Genomic DNA, 26,256 nt, shown 5'->3' on the forward strand with positions numbered 1-26,256 from the left:
GTTTTCTTAATGTTTCAAAGATGCTTAGCTCAAATATCAAAAAAAGTTGTCTACGGCCTTGTTTACAAAAAAAATATGTATTTTTAGTTAAAAAAAGTTATTAAAGAATATATACCGTAAAATCGCAAAAAAGTTCGGTCACTTAAGCTTTGAACATTTATTTATCGCGCATAAATAAAAAAAATTTCAATCTTTTTTCCTGGAAAATACAGAAAATGATATTGATAATTGATAGTGTAAAAATAAAAAAGTGAAAAATAAAAACTTGTACTCAATATTTAATTTAAAATAAAAACATCTACTTTGACCGAACTTTCAATACCATATTATAAGTTCGGACGCTATATTAATACTAATGACGTATCACAAACTTAACGTCACAAATAATGAAAACTAAATTTCAAATGTTGTTTTATTGTATTATTTTGATATAAATTTTTATATAAAATTTTGATATAAATTCAGGTAATACTCAGTAACTGAAGAGGGTGTCGTCCCGGGCTCAAAAAAAAAAGTATTTTGGGGCACCAAAGAAAACAAAAAGGAGCGCATTAAAAAAGGCCTTTTCAATATAAGTAGTAGTATTTTAAATTTTTGTTGTAATTAGTCAACTATTTTATTACTTTGGCAATTATCACACTACGCCACTAGTTAATAAAATTAAAAATATATTTTTCAAATTAATTTAAAAAGGTTTTTTATGGAATCGTATTATTTTATTGTGTAAATTATGTTGATTTAATTAATTTAATGTTATAATGTGAATTGTTATATAATTTTATGGAATCGTTATTTTATTGTGTGGAATCGTTTTATTTGTGTGGCCATTATCACATTTGCTACGCCACTAGTTAATAAAATTAAAAATTTTTAAATTAACCAAAAAGCGCTACTTTGCTTTAAATGAGCTTTGTATTTTTATTGGCAATTCTTGCACGTATCGTTGACCGTAGAACATAGAACAGCGTATCGGTGACCATAGAACATAGAACAGCAAGATCCGCAAAACCAATCGTCACAGGATTCGCAACGCATCCATAATTGTCGTTGAGCTGTAATTTTATATCCAAAAAAAAATGTCACAAGCTTGATATCTGATAACTCAAAGAACCGTCAGTTATTTTTGAAATTATGAACAAATTTTTTATTCAAATAAAATTCCATGGTGTGTATCCATTATAAAAATGCCAAAATTTACAGGTAAAGTTAACGGTAAATTTACCGGTAAACAGGAATAGTTGCAGGTAAGTTTTATATTCGTAACACTTAACAACATTTCACAATATTACTACTAATTGTCTCCTTCATAGTTTATCCGTGAATGACCGAAGTTAGAGTATTTCAAAATTTCACTAATTTTTATAAAAAAAGTAGTTAATTTTCAAAAAGTAATAATTTTTTTTTTGTAAAAATAATTAATTCGGTGATTCTTAATAATACTAACATTAAGTTTGATCATTTATCGTAATAATTTGCTTATTTAAGATTTTAATAGTATGCATTTTTTTAAATTGTACTTTTGCCAAAGAATTATTTCAGCAGGTTGCATATAAACATTATTATTTTTTTTATAGATTCATATTTACGAGCTAATTAAAAATATTTGAGAAAAAAAGATTGTAAAATTTAAGTTTTACGTGCTTTTTTTATATTTTTTTCTTAAATGACCGAAGTTAAGTTGGTGACCGAATTTAGGCGATTTTACGGTATAGTTTTTTTAAAATGAATGAATATTTTTTTTCCCGATTATTCTCACTTTTTCTTCTAAGGAAAAGAATATTTTCGGAATTAAAGCGCACCAAAATCTAATATATATTTACCCACGTCACTGATTCGATGATAGTGTAACGCTTACGTATTAATCATGCGGAAGTTATTTTATTTTAAAGTGCGTTAATTACTTAAATAAAATATAGCAAAAACAATTGCTAAAAACATTCTTTTTGTACTAAAAAATAGAAAATAAACTTTTTAATTTAAATTTAATAGTTTAGTAAACTAAAGATTGACAAGTCTGCAGAAGATTTATATAAAAACTTTTTTCTTCAGTTTACTGAACTATTAAATTTAAATTTAAAAGTTTATTTTCTACCTTTAGCACAAAAAAGATTATATTTTTTAGCAAATGCTTTTGCTATATTTTATTTTCTTCTTTTTAGTCTTTACAGAGAGTTAAGTTATTTAGTAATGCGTTTGTCAACCCATTTGTAATTAAATCGAGCTTTTTATTCTTATTAAAGAAACGGAGTAATTCCTGATTAAAGGAGCTGAAAATTTTTTTTTTGAAGGATAAAAACTTCCTATATAAAAGTAAAATAACATAAGGTGCAAATATTTTAAATAAAAGGAGAGTGGGTTGGAATTTTAGTCTAGATCTAATAAACGGGGGGTTTTTAATATAAGAGGGAGTGGGAATTTTTTAATGATACAATATAAGTATTTTTTATAAAAAAGTTTAGTTTATAATAAATCCGAAACTAATATTTTTTACAAAATACGCTTAAAACCATTTAATTCTAGCGTGGCTTGCGGTCCACATGTGTCCTCCAGCTAAGCTATTATACCTCCTTAATTCTAGCGTGGCTTGCGGTCAAAATCGCATTTTCGAACAGCTGTTTTAGCATAATTTCAATAGAGTTCTAATATGCTAAATCGAGATTTACCTGGTCGGCGATTTTTAAAGCCTGTTTACGCTGAAAGTTTTTGTGTTTATCGATGACTGAAAGAATTATTTTCTAATTTTTAAGGCCGATTTTCACTGTTTTTTGTTATAGTTTAGATGTATAAAGTTAAAAATTAAAAACGGGAGGAGGTGGGGGGGGGGGGAAGGAAAACTTTCCAAAATTTAATAAACGTTCCCCCACCCCGTTTTTGTTAGGGACTCAAGTGGAATATAGTTTATAAAGAAATTTTTTAATAAAATTTTTTATTTTTATTATATTAACATTTGTTTTAAGTTATTTAAATTTTTAATTTTAATTCTTTTTCACTTATAAACACTCATTAGATATATGAGATTAATTTGCCTTCACCGGCTTCACTTCAATTATTATCACAATAATTATCATTTACAAGTGTATAAGGTTGCTAAAAACGGGCGCACATGAATTTTCCAGTATAAAGCGTGTACACGAAATAAATGTGAAAGTAGAGAAACAACTAAAAAAAAGTACTCCTCAATTTTTATTTCGAACCAAGTAATAATTTTAATACAATAATATAAAAAGATCAAACATTAAAAAAAAAATTAATTATTCCTGTGGGAATCTAATAAAATTTCGAGCTTTTGCTTTAGTGCTACCCATAAGCTTGCGCACAGAATAAGAATCAAAACTATTTGATGGTTTTTTAAATAATATTTTAATATCTTTAATGTTTCTGCAAAGATTTTTTGTATTTTTCATTTTTCTTATAATGATAGCCCAGTACTTTTCAATAACTCTCAATTCTGGGAATTTTCTGTAACTCTCAATTCTGAGAATTTTCTGTTTTAGGCACAAACTTCATATTATTCTTTTTATACCATTCCTTAGCTAGTTTACAATAATGAATTGAAGCTAAATCTGTTACTGTGTGATATAATGAGAGGTAAAAAGCGTTTTTGTAAACATTATTTAACGTATATTTGACCAGATAGTGTGGACTGAGAAATATGAGGTGCTGATTTTTTTGCCACAACTACAAATAGCTTGACTAATCAAAGCTTTTTTAGCGAACTTGTCATGTTTTGTGTATTTAAATTTCTTATCTGCTTTTCCTCTATATTTGGCAATATAATAAACAGCACCAGGAATGTATTGATGATCGTACTTGATATAATGTCGATAAGTTTAGCTTAGGTTATTATGCGCATTTTTAAAACATCTAAAAAACCGTGGTCGAGTAGTCGAAGAAAATATATACTATGTACAGTGGTCCAGAATTTAACTGAACTTTTCAGAATGAGTACTTAAAGTATCAGTTCTTTTCAACATAATTTTTGCAACATTGTTCCTTTAATCAATCAATCTATTCTGAATCGTATTTTAATACTTGAGATGAGTATTAAATAAATCTTACAAATAGTATTGAAATACTCATCTCAAGTGAAAACCTAATAAAAATAATATACATATATATATGTATATATATATATATATATATATATATATATATATATATATATATATATATATATATATATATATATATAATTAATCATAGTAATTATGATTAATAATAACATTAATAATAATAATAACAGTAATTTAAAAAAATGCAAAAAAAATGCAAAAATGTGCATCAAAGGACTAGACCGAGCTGTCAAGCCCAAGTGAAATAAGGAAAAAATTAGGAACAGAGAAAGGATAAAAAAATAAAAAATAATAATAACAACAGTAATAATAACAATAATAGCAATAAAAATAATATTTTGAGAGGAAAGATTTAGACAATATATATAATAAAGATACAAAAAATAATGTTAATTGAGTAAATATATTAATCATAGTTGTTAAAATATAATAATCAAAATATATTGCAAATATTATGACCAAATAAATAAATATAATATGAACACAAAAACACTAAGGAAGTCAAAACAAAATAAAAGTTACAAAAAACATTACAATAAAAAAATAACGCTGAGTAATTTTGACAAAAAAACAAAAACAAACATAACATAAAAAAAAAATAATAATAATAAAACTCGGTAGAATAAAACATATATAATAAATGACTAAAATGAACATAAAAACAAATAATATATAGCTGTTACAGTGGCGTAGGAAGATAAAGAAAGTTGGAGGGGGCGGGAGGCGGGGGAAGCTGAAACAGAAATTAAAGGGAGCTAAGGCACCCAGAATAAAAATTTAAATGGAAAAAACAGAGGTTTTTCAAAAGTTAGGATTGAGGGCTATCGCCTTCCCCCTATTGTCCCTCTTCCTACGCCAGTGTAGTATATAAAATTTATATATCACTATTTAAAAATAATTAATAACTAAAAAATAAAACAATAAATAACTAACAAAAAATAACAAGTAAAACTATATACGCTAAAAAACCGAAGAACAAAAAAAATCTTTACAGGACCGCATAACAGCATGGCTACATAAAGACCGCATAGCAGCTAATATAACTAAATAATAATAATAAATAACTAAAAATAAATCATAAATAAATAATATTAAGAAAATATTTTAAAATAAAAAAAATCTTGGTTTGCCGATCTTTTTCCGATGCCTTTTGCGACATTTAAAATTTTTTGTTTCTTTTTTTTTTCATTATTATTTTTTTCATTAACTTTTTTTTTTTAATTATTTTTTTTTCATTACTTTTTTACTTATTTTCTTTCGTTCTTTTAAAATATTTATTTTTTCTTCTCTTTTGTTGATTTTATTTATTGTTTTTTTTTTATTAATTTTATTAATCTATTTTTGTTTTTTTATTTTTATTAATTTATTAATTTTTTTTTTCCCCTTTCTTTTTTTTCCTCTTCAATTTAATAAAAATTGTTCGGTTTAATTATTATACATAAAGACAAGCGTGCCTTTTATAATGGCTTTAAAAATGTTAAGTTTTCGATTTTTTTTCTTAAAAAAAAAGAAAGTTATCCTCAAAATAATTTTTTTTTATTAAAAAAGCTTCATACTATTTATATTTTAGTTAAATATAAATAGGTATTGATAATATACTATAAACATTAAGCTTGTTGATTATAAAAAATATGTGTTGATTATGTTACTTATAAAAAAATGTTCGTAAATAACAATATTTAGTTAATTCATATTTTAACTTTAAATGTCGAATTTCAATTTCCAAACTAAAGCAATTTTTGATTCTCTCAAATGCTAAAAACTTAAAATTTCAAAGTTGATTTTAATTCAAAATAATAGATAGTCACAGCTGATTTTATTTAATGGTATTAAACTTTTTACTTCTTAAACATCAGTCATGTCAGTTTTTATCGGTACTTGCCATTAAAATTTTAAATTGATTAAATACTAAATACTTTACATATCAGTAGAAAGGCCTTTAACACAGTATAATAAAAGTAAAGTCAGACAATTCCACAAAAAGTGATTTTTAGTAACAAAGTTAGTTTTTAGTAGCAAAGCAACGCTATTAAATTTCATTAATAAAGAAAACAAAAAAGATCAAAAGTTTTCCCTCGCAGAGTCTTAAGCTAAATAAAAAATCAAAATAGCGCATTAAGTTAAGCGAAAATCGCCGCGTAAAAAAGCGTGTGATCTACTTCTGTTATTTAAATAAACTTAGCGTAATTTATGGACGATCCGTCCATAAATTGCGTTTCTTTAACAATTCCGTATTAAGATCATATACAGATTTGTTAAAGAAACTGTGGTCAAAATTTTAATTTTTCTTAACTAAAATTGCTTTTACTTTGTCAGTACTTATCTAAATGCCCATAACTTAGTATCAAAAGGTACTAAGTTACGGGCATTTGGATATATTTTTGGATAAACCCCCTCTAGCCCTTTGAATATACCTGACCCATCAGGTATATTTAAAGGGCTAGAGGGGGTGCATCTTTATCACCCTAAAATGCATATTGCTTCCATAAAAAAAAAAAAATAATAAAATAAAAGCTTTTTTTGTGAAATTGGTAATTTTTATATACAAAATGTTATTGTAATTTATTTTTAGACCATAAAGAGGTTTAACACACCCTATCATCAAAAATGTTGCATTCATATAAATATTTCTATTTTTATTAAAAAAAAAGAAGGAAATCTAGTATTACAAAAGAAAATCATATTCCACAACTTAACAACATATACTAGTGGTGAATACTGTGACATAGGGAAGGATGTGTGCTCTTCCTCCCTCTTCCTGCAACTTTAAAAATCTTGATTGTTAAAAAAAATTTAATATTAAAAAAATTTGATTATTTACATAGAGAGACTAATATTAAAACATACTTTACCACATTACAAGATGCATCCAAGTAACTATTTTTCAGAGAAAGGGGGAAAGGTGTGTGCTTCTTCCTCCCCACCCCCCCTCAAATCTAAAACAAACAAAAAACAAAAACAAATTTTAGATGGAATTATTTATAAAGACAAAAATTGGTATAAAAATACACTTCTCACGTTCCAAGATGCATCCAAGTAATCATTTTTTAGAAAAAGGGGCATATGTATGTGCTTCTCTTCTCCCTCCCTTAGCAAGGCACACAGCTTGCTGCACTTTGCTTAAATATATGTAAATATTATGAATATATATATATATATATATATATATATATATATATATATCTATATATATATATATATATATATATATATATATATATATATATATATATATATATATCTATATATATATATATATATATATATATATATATATATATATATATATATATATATATATATATATATATATATATATATATATATATATATATATATATTGTGAAAACTAAATAATTATTAATATATATTTCAATTACATTACTTAAAGTTTCACGCAATAGCGATCATCAGATGTAACATCAACAGATCAACAGATGTAACATCAGATGTAATTGATTGCTATTGCCTGAAACTTTAAGTAATGTAATTGAAATATATATTAATAATTATTTAGTTTTCACAATATTATTTGCTCTACTAATTATATAACACGCTGTATATATATATATATATATATATATATATATATATATATATATACATATTCATAATAATAATGTGTTTGTTATACAAATTTTGATTTTTTACTTATGCAAATATTAATTTGTGTGCACAAAAATTAATCCTACAAAACTGTTTTATTATTTGTTGTGAATGTTTATGGTTTTTTTAATTTATAAAATATCAATTTTATTATGAAATTTATATTTCTAGAATATTATTTTTAGCAATTAATAACATATTTGATAAAAAAAGGTTGTTAAAAACTCTGTACATCAAACATTATGGCACCTAAAGATAAATATTTAAATACTACTTAACAAAAACTTGACTTATAGACTTGGTTAAACAAGGAAATATTTATAGAAAAGTGGAAGAACTTACAAATATTCCATTTACAACATTTAGAGCCATTGTAAATAAATACAAACAATATGAAACGTTTGACATTCATACTGGACAAGGATGAAAGCTAAAATCAACTTCACAAGATGATAGAGAAATTTTAAGAATGATTAAAAAAAAGTCGGCTTGAAAGTGCAAAAGATATAGCAAATCATCTGAAAAACTTAACAGGAAACACAATTTCGCTAACATCAATTAGACATCGCATTCATATAGTGGATGTATAGCTCAGATAAAACCATTTTTAACAAAAAATCATATGAAGAGAAGAATAAATTTTGCAAAAAAGTATTATTTTATTGCCAGCATCATTTTGAAATAAGTACTTTGGTCTGATAAATCCATGTTTAATTTAAAAAAATCTTTTGGTGCGCAGAGGGTTTGGCGAAACAGGGGTGAAGCATTTAGTTTAAGTTGCACAAGAGGAACAGTTAAACATAGTGGTGGAAGTGTAATTTTATAGGGTTGTATGGCATGGAATGGTGTTAATAAACTAGTATTTATTGATGAAACTATGAATGCTGATTTGCATAACAATATATTGAAATGAAATTTAAAATCTTCTGCTAAAAGACTTAGATTGAGAAACAGTTTTTTGTTTCAACAAGACAATGATCCAAAACATACTGCTAAAAAAACTAAAACCTTTTTTGATGAAAATGGCATAAATGTTTTAGAATGGCCTTCACAAAGTCCAGATTTGAATCCAAGAGAACGTGTATGGACTTTATTAGATAAAAAAATAGGTAATAGAGCATTTATGAAAAAAAGAAGATTTGAAGAAAGCTGTTTTTAAATCATGGTCTAACATTGACAATAATCAAATCAAATGTCTAGTAGAATCAATGCTGAAACGCTTGTTAGATGTAATTAAAGCAAAAGAAGGACCAACTAAATATTAAAGTATATTAATAAAATACAAAAACTTGAAACTGTTTCTCAGTTATTTAAATAAACTGATATTTTTTGTTAGCTTTAACAATGTTGTTAAATTTAGTGTCTGTAAATACTATTGGTACTGCAGACTTCTTATGTTCTTTGCCATCCTTGTCATTCTATGCTGTACTTTTTTTCTGATATTTCAATGTCACCTTTGGAGTTTGGTGACAAAACTGGTGCTGCATATTCAATCAGAGGTCTAACAAAAGTTGTGTATAATTGCTTGACAAGATGCTGATCTAAATGGACAAAAGTGTTTTTATCTTCCCCATTATTGCATTTGCTTTGATGAACATGTTACCATGTGTTTCTTCCATTTCAATTATATCTAGTTATCTTTATTTTTTAAATACAGCTTGCTTGTATTTAAAACGTTAATTAAATGCGTATATTAAAATGTTACTCAAATGTGTTTAATAAAAAGAGTGTTATTTTTTATTACAACAAACAAGTACTAGAAATTTAAAAAGCCAGAAAACTACATGCACCACTTGAATTTAAAACGTAAATTTTAAATGTAAGATAAAAGTGAATTTGAAAGTTTATATTAATTTTAGATGCTTTTGAAAAGATAATTAATAGATAAGATAACTGTTATTATTACTATTATTACAATTGCAGTATTTTTAATCCACCGGTTTCATTTTATTATTTTTGTTAGTATTCTTTTGAATATTTCTTTTTGACCAGCGTAAATTTGACCAGTGACCATTTGTATAAATGGATTTCTTTTTTGATACATGAGCAAATTGAGACAATTAAAAATAAAAATTAATGCCTTCAATTTAAAATAAAAGTAAATATGATTTGCAAATCTTCAATTTTACTATTTACCATAATTATCTTATTTACTATAATATTACTTATGAAATAATTACCATAAATACCATAACTACCGTTGTCCATAAAGAACGTCACGCTGAGTTAAACTTTTTCGATAAACAAGAACATTGTTGTAATTTAAAAAAATGTTTAAAAAAATTCAAAAATAAGCTAATAACTAGATTCTTGAAATATTTTAATTTTAAGTTATGCAGACATTAACTTTAAGTTATGCAGACATTGAGTACAGTTTTTTTTTGAAAAAAACAAACCAAAGCTTAACATTTTTCAAGCCATCATGAAAGGTTCTAGCGAACTTGATTTTATATAATTGAAAACTAAACCGCTACAGTTTTAAGTGAAGTGAAGAAATGTTGCAAAAGAAAATATATTTAGAAGAATTGACAATTTTAGTATTTTTGACTCTGGTAAAAATTTTGGGCCTTTGTTGTCCATATAAAAGTGCAGTTTCATGCTTTTTCTGATTAAGGTTGTTAAAGCTTTTGTCCTTTTGTTTAGGTAGTTTTAAAATTTTAAAACGACAATGAAGCTCAAAATTCAAAACATTTTGAATTTAAATTCTGTTGCATCGATAATTAAATCAGTGAGACTGAATAAAACATTTTGGATTCTTTTTTACTGAAAGTCTAAGTTCTTGCTTTAAATTGATTTCATTGAATATAATTGACAGAAATGTTATCCTATAAATACTCCTAGAGTGTATTCAAAATCTATGACTTTAATGTATTCAAAATGTAAACCATATTTCCTTAATTGAGTCCATGTCAACATGATGTAATAACAAATAGATTACTAAATTTTTTTTGAATTTAATTTAAATTTTTTGAGTAGAATTATTAATGCAGTCAGGATATAAATTCAAGAGTGTGGTATGGTACAACAAGTGTGGTGGTGTGGTATGGTTGTCATGGTACAACATTTGGTACAACAGAATTTTTAAATTCTGTTGTACATAATACTTTGTCCCATACTTTTAATTAAACTGACAAAATTTTAATTAACCTGAACTAACAGTTCAGTTTGATTCAGTAAAATTTAGTAACACAGTAAAAATAAAATTTCTGTAATGAAATAAATTATATTTGTTGCTATGCAATTGAATGAGTATTAAAAACATAGTAAAACAATGGTTACTTTTGTTAAAACTGAAAATTCAGGAAAATTTTTTAGGTTTTTTTTCCAGACTCCTATCATTGTGATTTTTTTCAAAGCATCCTTTTTTGACACATATATACAAGTACAAAAATATAAATGTTTGGAGTTTGCTTCATGTTTAGAAGTTAGCTTATTCAAACACCAAAAAATATTGCATGTCACCTGTGTTGATAACACTAAATTGACCACAAAAATTTACATACTTTTTACCTTTAGACACAATAAAAATAGTGTTGTTGATTTGGATTTTAAATTTAGAAAAGAATATCATATTTTTTACATTATTAAATAATTAAAAACTAACTAAATTTAGAATAGACTTATATAAATAATAAAAAGAGTACAAAATATTTAAATAATAAAAATATATTTTCTTAAAAATAAAATATCTACAGCTTTTTTGTCTTTAAAAGAAATCTTTTGACAAGCTTATTAAGCATTTAAAAAGTAATATATAATGCACAACTTTTATATTAATGTCATGTGACTTGACGTAGTTGATCTCCATAGCAACAAAAATCTATTTGGAAAAATTTTGTTTTATGTTGTCAATTAAAAAAAGCCTATAAAATCCTATAAAAAACATATGCAAAGAATTTGTACTTTAAAAAGTGCTGGGCGTTGAATATTTTTCTAAATTTTTATTACTAGGGATTAATTAATAAAATTTGATAAAACTAGATCAATTATTTCTTTAAAAAAAAAGTAAGGAAATAGTAATTGAGCTGGTTATTTTGATACTAAATAATATGAAAATATAAACATCTATATAAGTTGACATCTATATAAGTTAACATCTATATAAGTTAACATCTATATAAGTTGACATCTATATAAGTTAACATCTATATAAGTTAACATCTATATAAGTTGACATCTATATAAGTTATCATCTATATAAGTAAACATCTATGTAAGTTAACATCTATATAAGTTAACATCTATATAAGTTGACATCGATATAAGTTGACATCGATATAAGTTGACATCTATATAAGTAAACATCTATATAAGTTGACATCTATATAAGTTGACATCTATATAAGTAAACATCTATATAAGTTGACATCTATATAAGTTGACATCTATATAAGTAAACATCTATATAAGTTGACATCTATATAAGTTGACATCTATATAAGTAAACATCTATTTAAGTTGACATCTATATAAGTTGACATCTATATAAGTAAACATCTAAATAAGTTAACATCTATATAAGTTGACATCTATATAAGTTGACATCGATATAAGTTGACATCTATATAAGTTAACATCTATATAAGTTGACATCTATATAAGTAAGCATCTAAATAAGTTAACATCTATATAAGTTGACATCTATATAAGTTAACATCTATATAAGTTAACATCTATATAAGTTGACATCTATATAAGTTGACATCTATATAAGTTGACATCTATATAAGTAAACATCTAAGTAAGTTAACATCTATATAAGTTAACATCTATATAAGTTGACATCGATATAAGTTGACATCTATATAAGTTAACATCTATATAAGTTGACATCTATATAAGTAAACATCTAAATAAGTTAACATCTATATAAGTTGACATCTATATAAGTTAACATCTATATAAGTTAACATCTATATAAGTTGACATCTATATAAGTTGACATCTATATAAGTAAACATCTATATAAGTTGACATCTATATAAGTTGACATCTATATAAGTTGACATCTATATAAGTTGACATCTATATAAGTAAACATTGCATATTGAAAAGAGTATATAACCCCCTGAAAATTTATAAGTTGATTGTTTCATCCATATTAACCACAAGATCATTTGACAACTTTTTACTTGAAAAAATATTTTTAATAGAACAAGTAGTCATTTTTACTTTTGAAAACACTTCTAAATCCACAAGTATCTTAAAAGTAACATTCTTATAAGCTAGCATTTAAAAATACATATCATATTTAAATATCTTACATTAATCAATGGTCTTGTTTGTCACCTGTGTCTACTATGAATGAGCGTTGGAAGTTCATCTTTCTCTTATGGGGTATTTTGTTAATGACCGTACACAGTATGGCAGCATTGCATATTAATAAATTGCTGTGTTGCTTGGCATTAAGAGGATTGTTCAGACACTTTCTGTTTATAGTTGCCGAAAAAATTTCCCGCTGATCTGCTTTCTTGAGTGATTAAAGTTTGTGACACATCATGTTCATTGTTGATCATTTTTAAACTTTTTTTGCATCCATAGTTTGTTATGTTTGATTAAATTGTTGTGTAACCCCCAATAAAATAATTAAATTTCACACTTTAATCAAATATAATGCCACAGTAGATATTTTAAAACACATAAAAAGTGCAATTAATAAATATTGATCACCAAGTGTTTAGTCTTAAATCATGGAAAATGATATCAGAGTTTGTACTTTAAATATAACACAGAGCCTTTAAGCATTAAACATAATAAGTTAAATTATTAGGCTAAAGAATGATAGTTACTAAAGAATATTTATTACTTACTAATTGTTGGGGAAAACTATGCAGCATCATTGTAACTATGCAGGAGAAAAAGTAATGGAGATGTAAATGACTGAGAATATTTTTTAATTTCATTTTGTAATTCTTATTACAAATACTCATATACCAATTGATAGCAAATAATAACAACAAAACACCTAATGTTCTATATTTTAAATAGATCAGGCAAAGCTCCAGATTAACCAAGGTTTGATAAAGCAGCTAGTATTTTATTGTAAGCTTTGTAAATGAATTCTATCCACTATTTTTTTTAGTGATGCTAGAAAATTGACTAATTTGTTCACAGCCAGTAAACATGAACCCTAAAAAAAAAATCATGAAATGTTTTTTGAAATTATATTAAGAAACAAAAACGGTTGAAGGGAAAACATAAACAAGATATAACTAAGGTATCTTGTGCTTGTTTGGAACCAATTTTTTTGTAACGTTTTTGAAGTAAAATATCTGATTTGTAATATCTGACTGTAAAATGATCTTCTCTACCAGTTTGGAAAACTGGTAGAGAAGATAAGAAAAACCAGTTTAGAAAACAAGTAGCAGGACCTGATAAAAGTCAACCAGAAATATGTCAGTATCTTAAAAGAACACAATCTTTAAATAAGTTTACACTAATACTTTTCATCTTAGATGTTGTAGAGAGATGTCAATCAATTTAGTTAAGCTTTTATTTCGACTTACATTACTGTTATGGTGAAGAAGGCATATAGAAGGATATAGTGTGACTGAATAAAAATATCAATATAGACAAAAAATATCAACATTTAACTTGTACAATTTGTATCACTGTTATTATGTATCACTAAGTTGTATTAATGTTATTGGTAAAGGTTTTCATAATGATAGCCAATGTATTTCCATGCTTATTTTTTTCTTGTGACTCTAATAGTTAAAGAATATATTAAAATGAGTTTTAAGTTAAAATTGAAAATAACATTAAAAAAAGATAAAGTAAATAATTAAACTGAAAAGCACCAGAAAAAGGTTGAGACAAAAAACAAGAAAAAAATAAAATCTTAGGTTATTTTATTTCTGAATAAAATCTGAATAAATGTAAGTATTGATATGATTCTAGATAAATTTATTGCATAATAGTATATATATATATATATATATATATATATATATATATATATATATATATATATATATATATATATATATATATATATATATATATATATAAATATATATATATACACACACACATACACACTGTGTCAAAAAAGTTTTCATCCACCTGTTCATTTTTCTGACGCGATAACTTTTTATTGAACAAAGATATAAGCAAAATTTCAACTAAATGATATCAGTTAACCATTCAAGAAATATTGTAAAAAAAGATTAAAAATTTAATGTGTTTTCATCAGATGGAAGAGTTAAAGTTTGGAGAAAACCAAATGAAGCATTTAAAAAACAAAACTTGTGTCCAACAGTGAAGCATGGTGGAGGAAGTGTTTTAGTGTGGGGGTGTATGAGTGCTTCAAGTGTAGGAAACTTGGTTTTCACTGATGGAAATATGGATCAAAATGTGCATTTAAACATTCTAAAAAATAATCTGGAAGAAAGTGCCCACAGATTGGGACTTACTAAGTCATTTATTTTTCAGCAAGATACCAATCCAAAACATACAGCCAAACGTGTCAAGGAATAGCTTATATTTAAAATAGCTAAGCAACTTCATACACCCCCACAATGTCCAGATTTGAATCCTATCGAACATCTGTGGGATGAATTGGGTAGAAGAATTAGGAACCTTGATGTGAGTAATCGGCAACAACTACAATCAGTAATTATGAAAGAGTGGGGCTCAATCACTCCAAAAATTACCCAAAAATTAGATGATACTATGAAAAACAGACTGCATGAGGTAATAAAAGCTCGTGTTGGAAACACAAGATATTAAAACACTAATTGAGTTTGCATAGCAATTTTATTTGATTTTCTTAAAGTGGATAAAAACTTTTTTGACACAGTGTGTATATACATATATTATATATACATATATTATATATATATGTGTATATATATACATATATATATATATATAATATATGATTATATACATATATGATTATATACATATATAATATATGATTATATACATATATATATATGTAATATATGTATATATATATTCATTTGTTATGAATATTTATATTGTTATGAGTATATATATATATATATATATATATATATATATATATATATATATATATATATATATATATATATATATATGTATATATATATATTTTTTTGTTAATTCATCTCTCCAAGGCCGAGAAGACTACTACAGATGAGGAGGCTACTTAATTGTAGTTATAACCCTCTCTCAACTCTATAACTCCGAAACACGAACCTTGACGAACAAGGCTGCTGCAAGAAAAAAACAAGTTGAGCGCGGCACTACCAGGGAGTGGTGGGGATCGAACTCGGAACCACTCGCTTATAAAGCGAGCGCTCTACCATGACACCACTACCGCATGGGTTAGGGTTATATATATATATATATATATATATATATATATATATATATATATATATATATATATATATATATATATATATATAACTAGTTATATATATATATATATATATATATATAACTAGTTATATATATATATATATATATATATATATAACTAGTTATATATATACATATCAGTTGTTTTATAAAATTTGACATTTAGTTTCTAGATTATCGTCAGTTTTACATGTGCCTGGATAATGAGCTGTTAGTTGATTCATTAAAGACAGATTTAGAATATTTTCGTAATAACTGGAGACTAACTGGTCGTCCGACTCTTACTATACCTATAACTCATTCACTTTTAGGTAAGTTTTAAAATTATTTAAATAGTTTATAACAGCCCACTCATTAAGACTAGAAACTAATTGGCTGTCCCACTCTAACTATACCCACAACTCGTTCACTCTTTGGTGAGTTTTACAATAATTTATACAGATTATGTTTTCTCTTTTTATGTTTCTTCTTCTGCTAAATAAAAAGTTAATCACAATTTATAAATAACAAATATAAAATAAATATTATTTGAAGACTAAAATTGTAGATAAAATACTTGTTTAAAATACAATTTACAAATGAATAAATTATAAAATTAAGCAATTATGATAATTTATAATTTAACAAATCAAAATTTATGATTATTATTATTTTTTCTGCAGCGTAAAGAAAATGGTTGTAATAACTTTTTGAAAAAATTATAAATCATTTTTATAGAAGATTCAATGTCATCTGCTGCTGGAAGATTCATATTGCAAGTTACTAGTGGGTACTTATACAGTGTCAGGTATACTTATTTATTCTTTCTTAACAAATTCAATTGTATAAACGATAATAATAGATAAGTGTTTTTAGATGATCTAAACAAAAATTTAAGTACCTTATACAAACTTTAGGCACTAAGACTTTATTTCTATCATCATCATTACTAACACCACCACCATCAGTGTCAGCATGTCATCCTCATCATTATCATTATTGTCATCATCATCATCATCATCATCATCATCATCATCATCATCATCATCATCATCATCATCATCCTATCTGACATTAACAAAACTTTCAATATTTATCTCACTTGTTACTTCATTAATATCCTCATTTTTTTATTCTGACATTTATCTGGTAATAAGTGTCTAAGCTCTAAAACTCAATTTAATGGTTCTGAGGCTGGGTGGTAGTAAGGTGAGGCTGGGTGGTAGTAAGGTGAGGCTGGGTGGTAGTAAGGTGAGGCTGGGTGGTAGTAAGGTTTTCAAAACTCTTTTTTTTTTTTCCTTTTTTTTTTTTTTTCAAAAGTTTTTTAAATTAGAAAACTTTTTTAGAAAATTTTTTAGAAATCTATTTATAATTTTTTCCTAGGAAATTATGCAGCTAAGTATCATTTTTACATTTTGCCAAATTCTTTTTATCTTTCATTTTCATTTTCATCTTTATTTTTCATTTTCATTCTCATTTTCATCTTCAATTATCTTCATGTTTCCTAATTCTTCCTGAGTTTTGTAGAACATGTGTTTATAACTTTTTTTATATGCTATTTTTTATTTCAAAATATCTTTTTGAATTGCTTAGTTGTTGCTATTTTTTTTAATAGGTTTTAAGCCCAATATAATCTTTGCATTCTTTGAAAATAATGAAATGTTCATCAGTATCCCAATATGCAACCAAAAAAAAGCTGCAAAGATTTGTATTGCATTTTTATTAATTTTTTTTTCATGCTTAAACATGTTAACTTTTTGTTTTTGAAATAAATTGTAGTTTTTGTTATAAAAAGAAAATTCCCCTTTAAGTATTTAGGTCAGACATATTTGAAAAAAATAATTTTTATCAATTATCCACTTCTTTCAAAAGTAAATGGGACATTGCTAATTTACAGAAGCATATCTTTGGGTTAGGGTCAGGGTTAAAGTTTGGGTTAGGGTCAGGGTTAAAGTTAGGGTTAGGGTTAGACATTATTTAATTCAAGTAAGTGGTGGTATTAATAATTTCTCCTTGCAAACAAGAAAGAGTTCTTTGGTCATTGTGGTCACAAATGTAGAGGGTGTTGTCATCAGCAAAATTGCTAAGGTCTTTAGCAAAATTTATTCCTCAGAATTATGATCCAAAGTATATTTGTGAAAAACATAATTTTGTGTTAAAAAATATTCAAATGGAATTATTATAAACATATTTTTTAATAACAAAAAATAAATAAAAAAGTCATTACAGATACTTTGTAAAAAAGTTATAGTTTTTATACATTATCAAAAAAAAAAGTGTTTTTTACATTTCTTAAATAACTATAGAATATTGTGAGAATAAGTCAGTGGTTGTATATGGTAAACATTAGATTAGGTTTTATAAATGCTGCCCAGTTTCACTGTAATAGTAAGCAAGATATATTTTAACTTGTTTAACCATATGAGATGAATACTCTTTAATGTTTTTAATAAGCTGATAATAAGTTGACTGTATTCAATTTTAGAATTCGTGTTGGCAAGTTGTCTGAAATGCTATCAAGATCAAGCATTAAAAATTTAGATTTTGTGAAACCAAAACATTTTGCAGGCAAGTTCAATTTTATAAAATATATATAATCAAAAAAATAAATAATAAGCAAGGATATATATTTAGAAAGTATTTATAATAAGAAAATTATCCTGATTTTGACTAGAAAATAAGTTTAGATATAATTCGACGTTTTCCTGATCCAACTGTATCTCCTCGACCTGGGGAAGTATTAAAGAATTACGATGACTCAGTTGGAGAGCAAACTGTTTATGGAGGAAGTGTAAGTTAATTTAAAGTTTTTTGTAATACATAAAATGAATTTCTTGATTCAATTTTTTAAATAATTTTAGATGTCATCACTTGATCATAGTATTTATGGGTCAGTTGCGCGAAGTCGAAATCTAAGCCGTGCTGCTTCTTGGACATCTGCTACATCATTTGGTTCGGCCTCTGACGAAGAAGGTTTTTTTTTACAATTTTTTTTTGTTTTTGTTTACAACTTATGATTATGATACTTTTCATTTTTCTTTTAACTGATTGTTATGAGATTTTTTTAGAATGCTCTCAGATAGTCCAAAGGTTTGTTTTTGATACAACTGATTGTCAATCCTCAAAAAGTAGCAATCCTCCAGAAGAAAAGGATGAAGTAGACATTGATGAAATTCGTACTCAGTTAGAACAAACTGATGATATTTGTGCACAAGCTGATATTCTCCATTACTTGAACACAACAAAGTATGACTATATATATAAATATATATTATATATATATATATTAAATATATATTATATATATATATATATATATACATATATATATATATAAATTAGTAAAAACGCTTATCTAATTTTTGATTACTTCAACACTGTGTTTCACCATCAGTAGGCTCATCAGGAAGAATCTTGATTCTTCCTGATTATTCTGAATGATTCTTCCTGATGAACCTACTGATGGTGATCAAAAGTTAGATAAGTGTTTTTACTAATTTATTATTGCTCTGTTCTTTTAGAACATTGAGCACTCTATTTGTAGAATACACTAACTTAATTTATATATAAATATATATATATACATATATCTATATATATATATATATATACATATATTTATATATATGTATATATATATATATATATATATTTATATATATATATAATGATAAATTTATATATCACATACAACTTTTTGATAGCATATATGATTTCATGCTTATTGACAATTATCAGTCATATAGTTACAAACTAAGAAAAAAAACCCTAATTAAATAACACTAAATAAGTGAACTCTAATGTCAAACACACACACATGGATGCAAATTTTAGTAAACCCTAACACCTGGTCAATCACTTTTTTTTTTTTTAATTAATGTTTCATGAAAAAAAGAATAAAGAAGTAAAGAATGGAATCAGAAGTAAGAAAATAATAATCAGGATAAAAGCAAGATTTTTGCAATTGAATTGATTGATAGTTTTTATAAAATTTGATATTCATTGACATTAAAGTATTTATTTAAAGCATTATTTTTGCAATATAATTTGCAAATTCTAATATGTAGATTTTTACCATCAGTCAAAATAACAAATGTTTGCTTATGATTAATGATTAATCTCCAGAGAAATTAAAAATAGACAGATGCAGTTTTCCTGCTGGAAAGAAATTGCATCTGCAGGAACTGCAATTGCAGAAAAGTAAGATTTAAATAAGTACTTGTAGATTTAAAAGTACCAAAAATAGTTTTTGCAGCACTATGGGAGGAATCTCAAAATTTTGAAAAATAACTTTTTACAAAAGCCTGTGTAATTAAAGTGACTGACTAAGATTTGTCTGTTAAGTCAGGAGGAGTGTGGTTATTAAAATCATAAGATAAATGGTTACAAAAATTTTTTAATAATATAGTCTTATCTTTGAGAGAGTTAAAAAGATCTGACTTTTGTTAGAGTCATTACAGTATGATTAACAAATTTGTTAATGATACTTGGTACTTGTTACTTGATACTTGTTACTTGATACTTTTGAAGAATTTCAAAAACTTTATGTGAGCCTAGTTTTTTTAGATTTTTAGAAGTAGTCAAGATATTACTAAGTCTTGAATTACGAATTAGTAATATAAGAAGAGTTTTTTGATATTTTGCAATGATTTAAATTTCTCTGATGAACGAACGTGTTGACTGCAATTAAAAACATCAGCCACACAAGAAGGTGAAAAAAGATAAGTGATACTTGATCAAAAATTGACTAGATGGAATAAATTTAAAATGAAAATAAATGCTCTTATTTCTGCTATATTTTTTTGACATTTTATAAACATAATACATAACTATATTACAAGAGGTTTAACAATAAGATTGCATTTTCAGGGGGTTTAACTACGATATAAAATTGTATGGAATTCCAGGTTTTACAGTTAGCAAGCTACTTGAAGAGTTATATGAAAAGGTATCTTTATTTTAAAAAAAAGTTGTTGCTTTGAAAAGTTAAATTTTTTTGGTAAAAAATTTAAAAAATTATTTTATGGATAGTTATTGAAAAAACTTTTAAAAATATTTTCCACAAAAAAAACATTTAAATACATTTTCCACAGAAAAAAACTTTTAATGATATTTTCCATAGAAAAAACTTTTAAAAATATTTTCCACAAAAAAAACTTTTAAAAATATTTTCTGCACAAAAAACTTTATAGGGTTATTTCTTTTTTTTATGAGATTGTATGTGGATTTAGGATATGTAAAGTTATGATGAAATTAGAAAACTTTTTTTGTACCTAAGTGTTCATGCAATTTCTGGTTTCTTGGAATTTAATTTTCTGCTTGATTATTTTTCTTTTGAATTGAATTTTTTCTGCATTATCAATAAGTTATTACTGAATAATATTTTTGTTCCATTCATAGATTTATTAGAAACAATTTATTTTTCAATATTTTAGGCTTGTCATATGAAATTATGGTCTTTGGTGAGGCATACATCTGGAATGTTGAAAAAGACTGTTCAAGATTTGAGTCAGGTATTATGACAAGCTTGGTAGTTTAATGAGTTATTTATAAGGTATTATGGGCAGTTATTTATATTTATGAGTTAGATTTATAACTAAAAGTAATTTTAAAAATTCCAAATTTAAGAATTTTTTTATTTGTATTTAACTTAACTCATTTTCAGGTATGCACTGTATTTTCAGGTATGCACTGTATTTCTTGTCAACCAGAAGCATATTGGAATAGGGTTACCTCATTTACATTTTGAAGAAATTATTAAACAGTATGTTGCATTAAGTTATTAATTCAATTTAAAAACAGTTTATATATATATATATATATATATATATATATATATATATATATATATATATATATATATATATATATATATATATATATATATATATATATTAGGGGTAGTCATTTTGAGGGAATTTTTGAAAACGAAGTACATACCCAGCTTAAGTTGGAGCAAATGTGCTAAAACTTAGTCAAAAATTTTTTTAGGTCAATTGGGTGACTTTTAAGTCCCCCTCAAGACTAGAGTTGTTTAGAAATTGTTCTTCAAAAAAGGAAAAATAGGGTGTGTTCAGGGTGTTTGAAAGGGATTTAAATGAAAAAATTATTTCCATTTTTTTTTTTTTATTTGTTATTTGCTATCTATATTTTCATTTCAAAAGGGTACGTCATCATTTTTTTTACATATTCTCGGTTAAAACGATATTTAAGAAATCAAAAAATGGAAAGTTTAAGTCACGCAAGTGGTTATGAAATCAGCAAATTATGTTATCAACCAAAAAAACAAACTATTTTGAACTAAACAAGTAATTTACCCTTTAATAAAAATCTTTACAAATACTACCAAGACAAAAATTATGCGTTAATTGAAACAAGTATTTTAAAATGAACAACAATTTCCTGTCTACAATTTCCGTTTCTTTAGTTTAGAGAGTGACATCAGGTTTTCTGTTTTTTTTTTGTAATATTACTTTTTCCCACACCAAAAACCTTGAATGTTGACCTTACTTTGTCGACGGTTAAAAGTCTGTTCTGCTTGTCATCTTCATTTTCGTATCTTTGCACAAACTGCTGCATCATTCTGATTGCTCGTTCAGAATGATCATTGACAACAATTAACATTTTGGCAAAGTTTTCAAAATTCTTAAGCGAGGACTGGGTGTGCCAATATTGGGGTGGAAGTGACAACCAGTCTCTCACTCTCTGATTATCCAACCCTATCATTGAAAAAATTAAATATGAAAACTCATTAACCAAAAGAGAGAGAGTTGGTACCTTCATATTATTTATGATATTAATCTCGTCTATTCGTTCTTTGCTTCTATGTTAAAAAAAATCTGGATCCGGCATTTGGAAGAAAAGCAAAGCATCTGCAATGGCTGTTTTTTTATCCATAGAAATAATTTTATCCAAAAGAGCCGAGGGAATAATTGTTGAATCAAGATACCATGTATGCTTATAAAGAGATGCTAACACAGCGTCTACTGCCTCCGGATTGGAGCAAACTTTCTTATACTCATTCATCTGAAAGATTGCATCAAGATCAGACGCAGGAGATTGAATCGCTTTATGTGCTTGAAGGTACTACCTTGTGTAAAAACATACTATGAACTCGCAGATGAGTTTTAAATCTTCGCGTAGATTATCATTTTCTTGCACAAATGTCAGTTGCTTGCACAAAAGCTGAAGTTTAAGGTAGTATAAACTCTTGCCTAAAAACCTAGCATGATGAACAGCTCCAGTTTTCTTTAACTTGAAATGTGCAGAAGGGGATAAATACTGCATGGTTAGTTCAGCCAACTCTCTTCGGTCATTCCTCATATTGCGTTTTTTAGTAATATAGGTCTCACAGTAATCTAATGTTTTCCTTGCAGCTTCCTTCAAAACTGTTCTTTCAACGGTTTTCCAATCAAAAGAGGTCAGGTTATTTTTGTCGTATTTGAATTTAGGGTTCTCAAACATATGTTTGAACTTTACGAATAAGGTATTTTCAGGCCCTACGCTATTTCTTTTATCACTGCTTCACAGAAATGAACCATTCTAAGCTCAATGATATGATGCCTACATGCTAGAAGAAGAAGGTATTTGTCTACCTCTTTTACAATCCTAATAAGTGATTCTTTTTTAGAACCAGTATTACTTGAAGTTGTGTCAAAGCATACTCTGCATACTTTTGAAATAAGGTCATATTCTTCTAGTATTTTCATGATTCCTATATACATATCTTCACCTGAAGAAGACGGCAAGGCAGGTACTCCAAGAAGATGCGACACCCCCTCAATAACGAGCGTAGCTAATCTTTCATTACTCAGTCTTTTTCCCTGATTCATTTCAAACAAAGTCTTTCCGTCAAAATGAATTATACACGGCCTTCTTTATATCTAATTTAGCAATTTCTGCAGTATCCTTGGCAGTTTTTTTCATCTTCCTTAATGCTGTTGAAGCACTGGCTTTGCATTTTGCGATATCAACTCAACAATCTTGAAGAATCGCTTGAGTTACTTTTTGGTAAGACATTCGGAGAGATATCATTTGCTGTAGCTATGATAGATACATTTCCATCAAAAATATTCATAGGGACTTTGGCAGTAATGTTACAATCATCTGCTCTTCTATGATGCCAAACTTCGGGTTCAAATTCTGAATCAGAATCAGCTCTAGTGTCAGTGAAATTCAAGTCTAATTCTGAGGTAGTGTCAATCTTAGGAGATTCGTCTTCTAGCCTTGTCCTCTTCCTCACACCTTCAGAAACCTAAAATTTATTTTAACATGGTGTATGTGTATTAACAAATAATGTATGTTAAATTAGCAAATTTTAACAAAAAAGGTCAAATTAACCCACTAAAAACAACATAAAACCTTTTTGCTAAATTTTCTATCTTCTGATCCCAAACTAAAATGCCTCGGTCCTTCCTGGTCTTCCAAAGTTAAATCATCGTGCTTATCTTTATATGAGCGTTTTTTATCCTTCCTAATTTGGTTTTTTAAATCTGTAGAACCAATCCAAAACAGCTTTTTCAAAAATGAAATAAACTCCCCTTGATTAACCTTGTCTCTAGCTGTTCCTCTGTATTTATTTATACTCAAATCTAAATACTTCTTGTCCATCTTCATTAGATTCTTGATAATATTTTTATCTGACATTACTTGAAATCCTGCTTTAAGCCATGGTCTTTTAATTAAGCCTAAAATGCATTCACAGTCATCTACTTCATATCTCTTGTAACCCTGAATCTTATTAGGAGGGCATGATAAAATTGTTGACTTCTTAACATTATGAGGAAGTAGTGATCTTCTGTAGGCAATGTGTTGAAGAATGTCCATTCCAGTAGGGAGTTGAAGACCTTAATAAAAAAAAAATCAATATTTTAATTTTTAACATAAAGTTTAAAATTCAAAACAATTTTTTTAAATTAGATATGTAAATGTAATAGCTGGTTTAGCCTCATTTATGACAAAAAGTTTGCTTTTGCTTGATCTGAGAAAACAAAAATAAAATAATGTAACGCAATTTCACGTACAATTTGTTTATAAAAACTCTTAGTGACTTAAACATACAGTGCAGGATCTTCAGCACATTTTCTTTTGCATTATTTTATACGAATTTTTTTATTGTTGCCGATTTTCATAACCTTGCGTAACATAAAGTTTTCATTTTTTTCTTTCGTATATATTGTTTTAACCAAGGATATGTAAAAAACATGATGACCCTTTTAAAATGAAAATATAGATAACAAACAACAACAACAACAAAAAAAATGGAGATAATTTTTTCATTTCAATCCCCCTCAAACTCTCTGAACACACCCTATTTTTCCTTTTTTGAAGTACAATTTCTTAACAACTTTAGTCTTAAGGGGGACTTAAAAGTCACCCGATTGACCTAAAAAAGTTTTTGACTAAGTTTTAGCATATTTGCTCCAACTTTAGCTGGGTATGTACTTCGTTTTCAAAAATTCCCTCAAAATGACTACCCTTAGTATATATATATATATATATATATATATATATATATATATATATATATATATATATATATATATATATATATATATATATATTTAAGTTTCGTCTAAATGAAAAACAACATTATTGAGAGATAAATAAATACAGCAATAAATATTTAAATTTTATTTTTCATTTAAACAAAATTTAAATATTTATTGCTTTATTATAGTAATATTGAGCACTGTTTTGTGTTCGAGAGATTTTATATTATTTTTATATAATATAATACAAAAACAACCAATCAATATATATATAGATATATATATATATATATATATATATATATATATATATATATGTATATGCAACCCTTGGAATTAGGAAAAATGAGGTTGGCAATAATTTGCCAACCTCAATCTTTTTGAGGTTGGCATCAGGTCGGCAATAATTATTTGATACAAAGGTGTGACTATAAAAAATAGAAAGGAGGTCGGCAATTTTTTACCGACCTCAAACACTTTCAGGTTGGCAGTTAGGTCGGCATTGCCGAATGCCGACCCTAATTCTGAAGGTTGTATCAGGGTGGTCAGTGGTCCTTGGAAACTTCGCAAAGCCTTGGAATTTGATAGGTCCTGAAAAAGCACTGGAAAAAAATCCTTTTAGCAATAATTCCTGTAAGTTCTGGAACTTTTTTCTGAAATAGTTCAATATTTTGTTATAGTGTTTTATCTTTCACAGAGTTATTATTAATTTTGGGTATATTTATACTTAATTTGATAAATTTTTTTTCTGTAAT

At 26.1% G+C, this 26,256-nt stretch overlaps 1 protein-coding gene across 1 annotated transcript in view; it reads left to right on the forward strand.

The window, feature by feature from the left end:
• Positions 1 to 26,256, forward strand: part of LOC101240917 (probable phosphorylase b kinase regulatory subunit alpha) — a 110,866-nt gene that overhangs the window by 70,106 nt on the left and 14,504 nt on the right. Inside the window, exons 19-27 of the mRNA XM_065811172.1 lie at positions 16,198 to 16,342; positions 16,749 to 16,818; positions 18,496 to 18,578; positions 18,698 to 18,801; positions 18,872 to 18,983; positions 19,079 to 19,256; positions 20,880 to 20,958; positions 21,446 to 21,523; positions 21,695 to 21,774. Of these exons, the coding sequence (XP_065667244.1) occupies positions 16,198 to 16,342; positions 16,749 to 16,818; positions 18,496 to 18,578; positions 18,698 to 18,801; positions 18,872 to 18,983; positions 19,079 to 19,256; positions 20,880 to 20,958; positions 21,446 to 21,523; positions 21,695 to 21,774 (929 nt within the window). The remainder of the gene's footprint in view (positions 1 to 16,197; positions 16,343 to 16,748; positions 16,819 to 18,495; positions 18,579 to 18,697; positions 18,802 to 18,871; positions 18,984 to 19,078; positions 19,257 to 20,879; positions 20,959 to 21,445; positions 21,524 to 21,694; positions 21,775 to 26,256) is intronic.

This window comes from Hydra vulgaris, chromosome 12 (genome assembly GCF_038396675.1).
Source record: "Hydra vulgaris chromosome 12, alternate assembly HydraT2T_AEP".
In the NCBI taxonomy this organism is placed as follows: Eukaryota; Metazoa; Cnidaria; class Hydrozoa; order Anthoathecata; family Hydridae; genus Hydra; species Hydra vulgaris.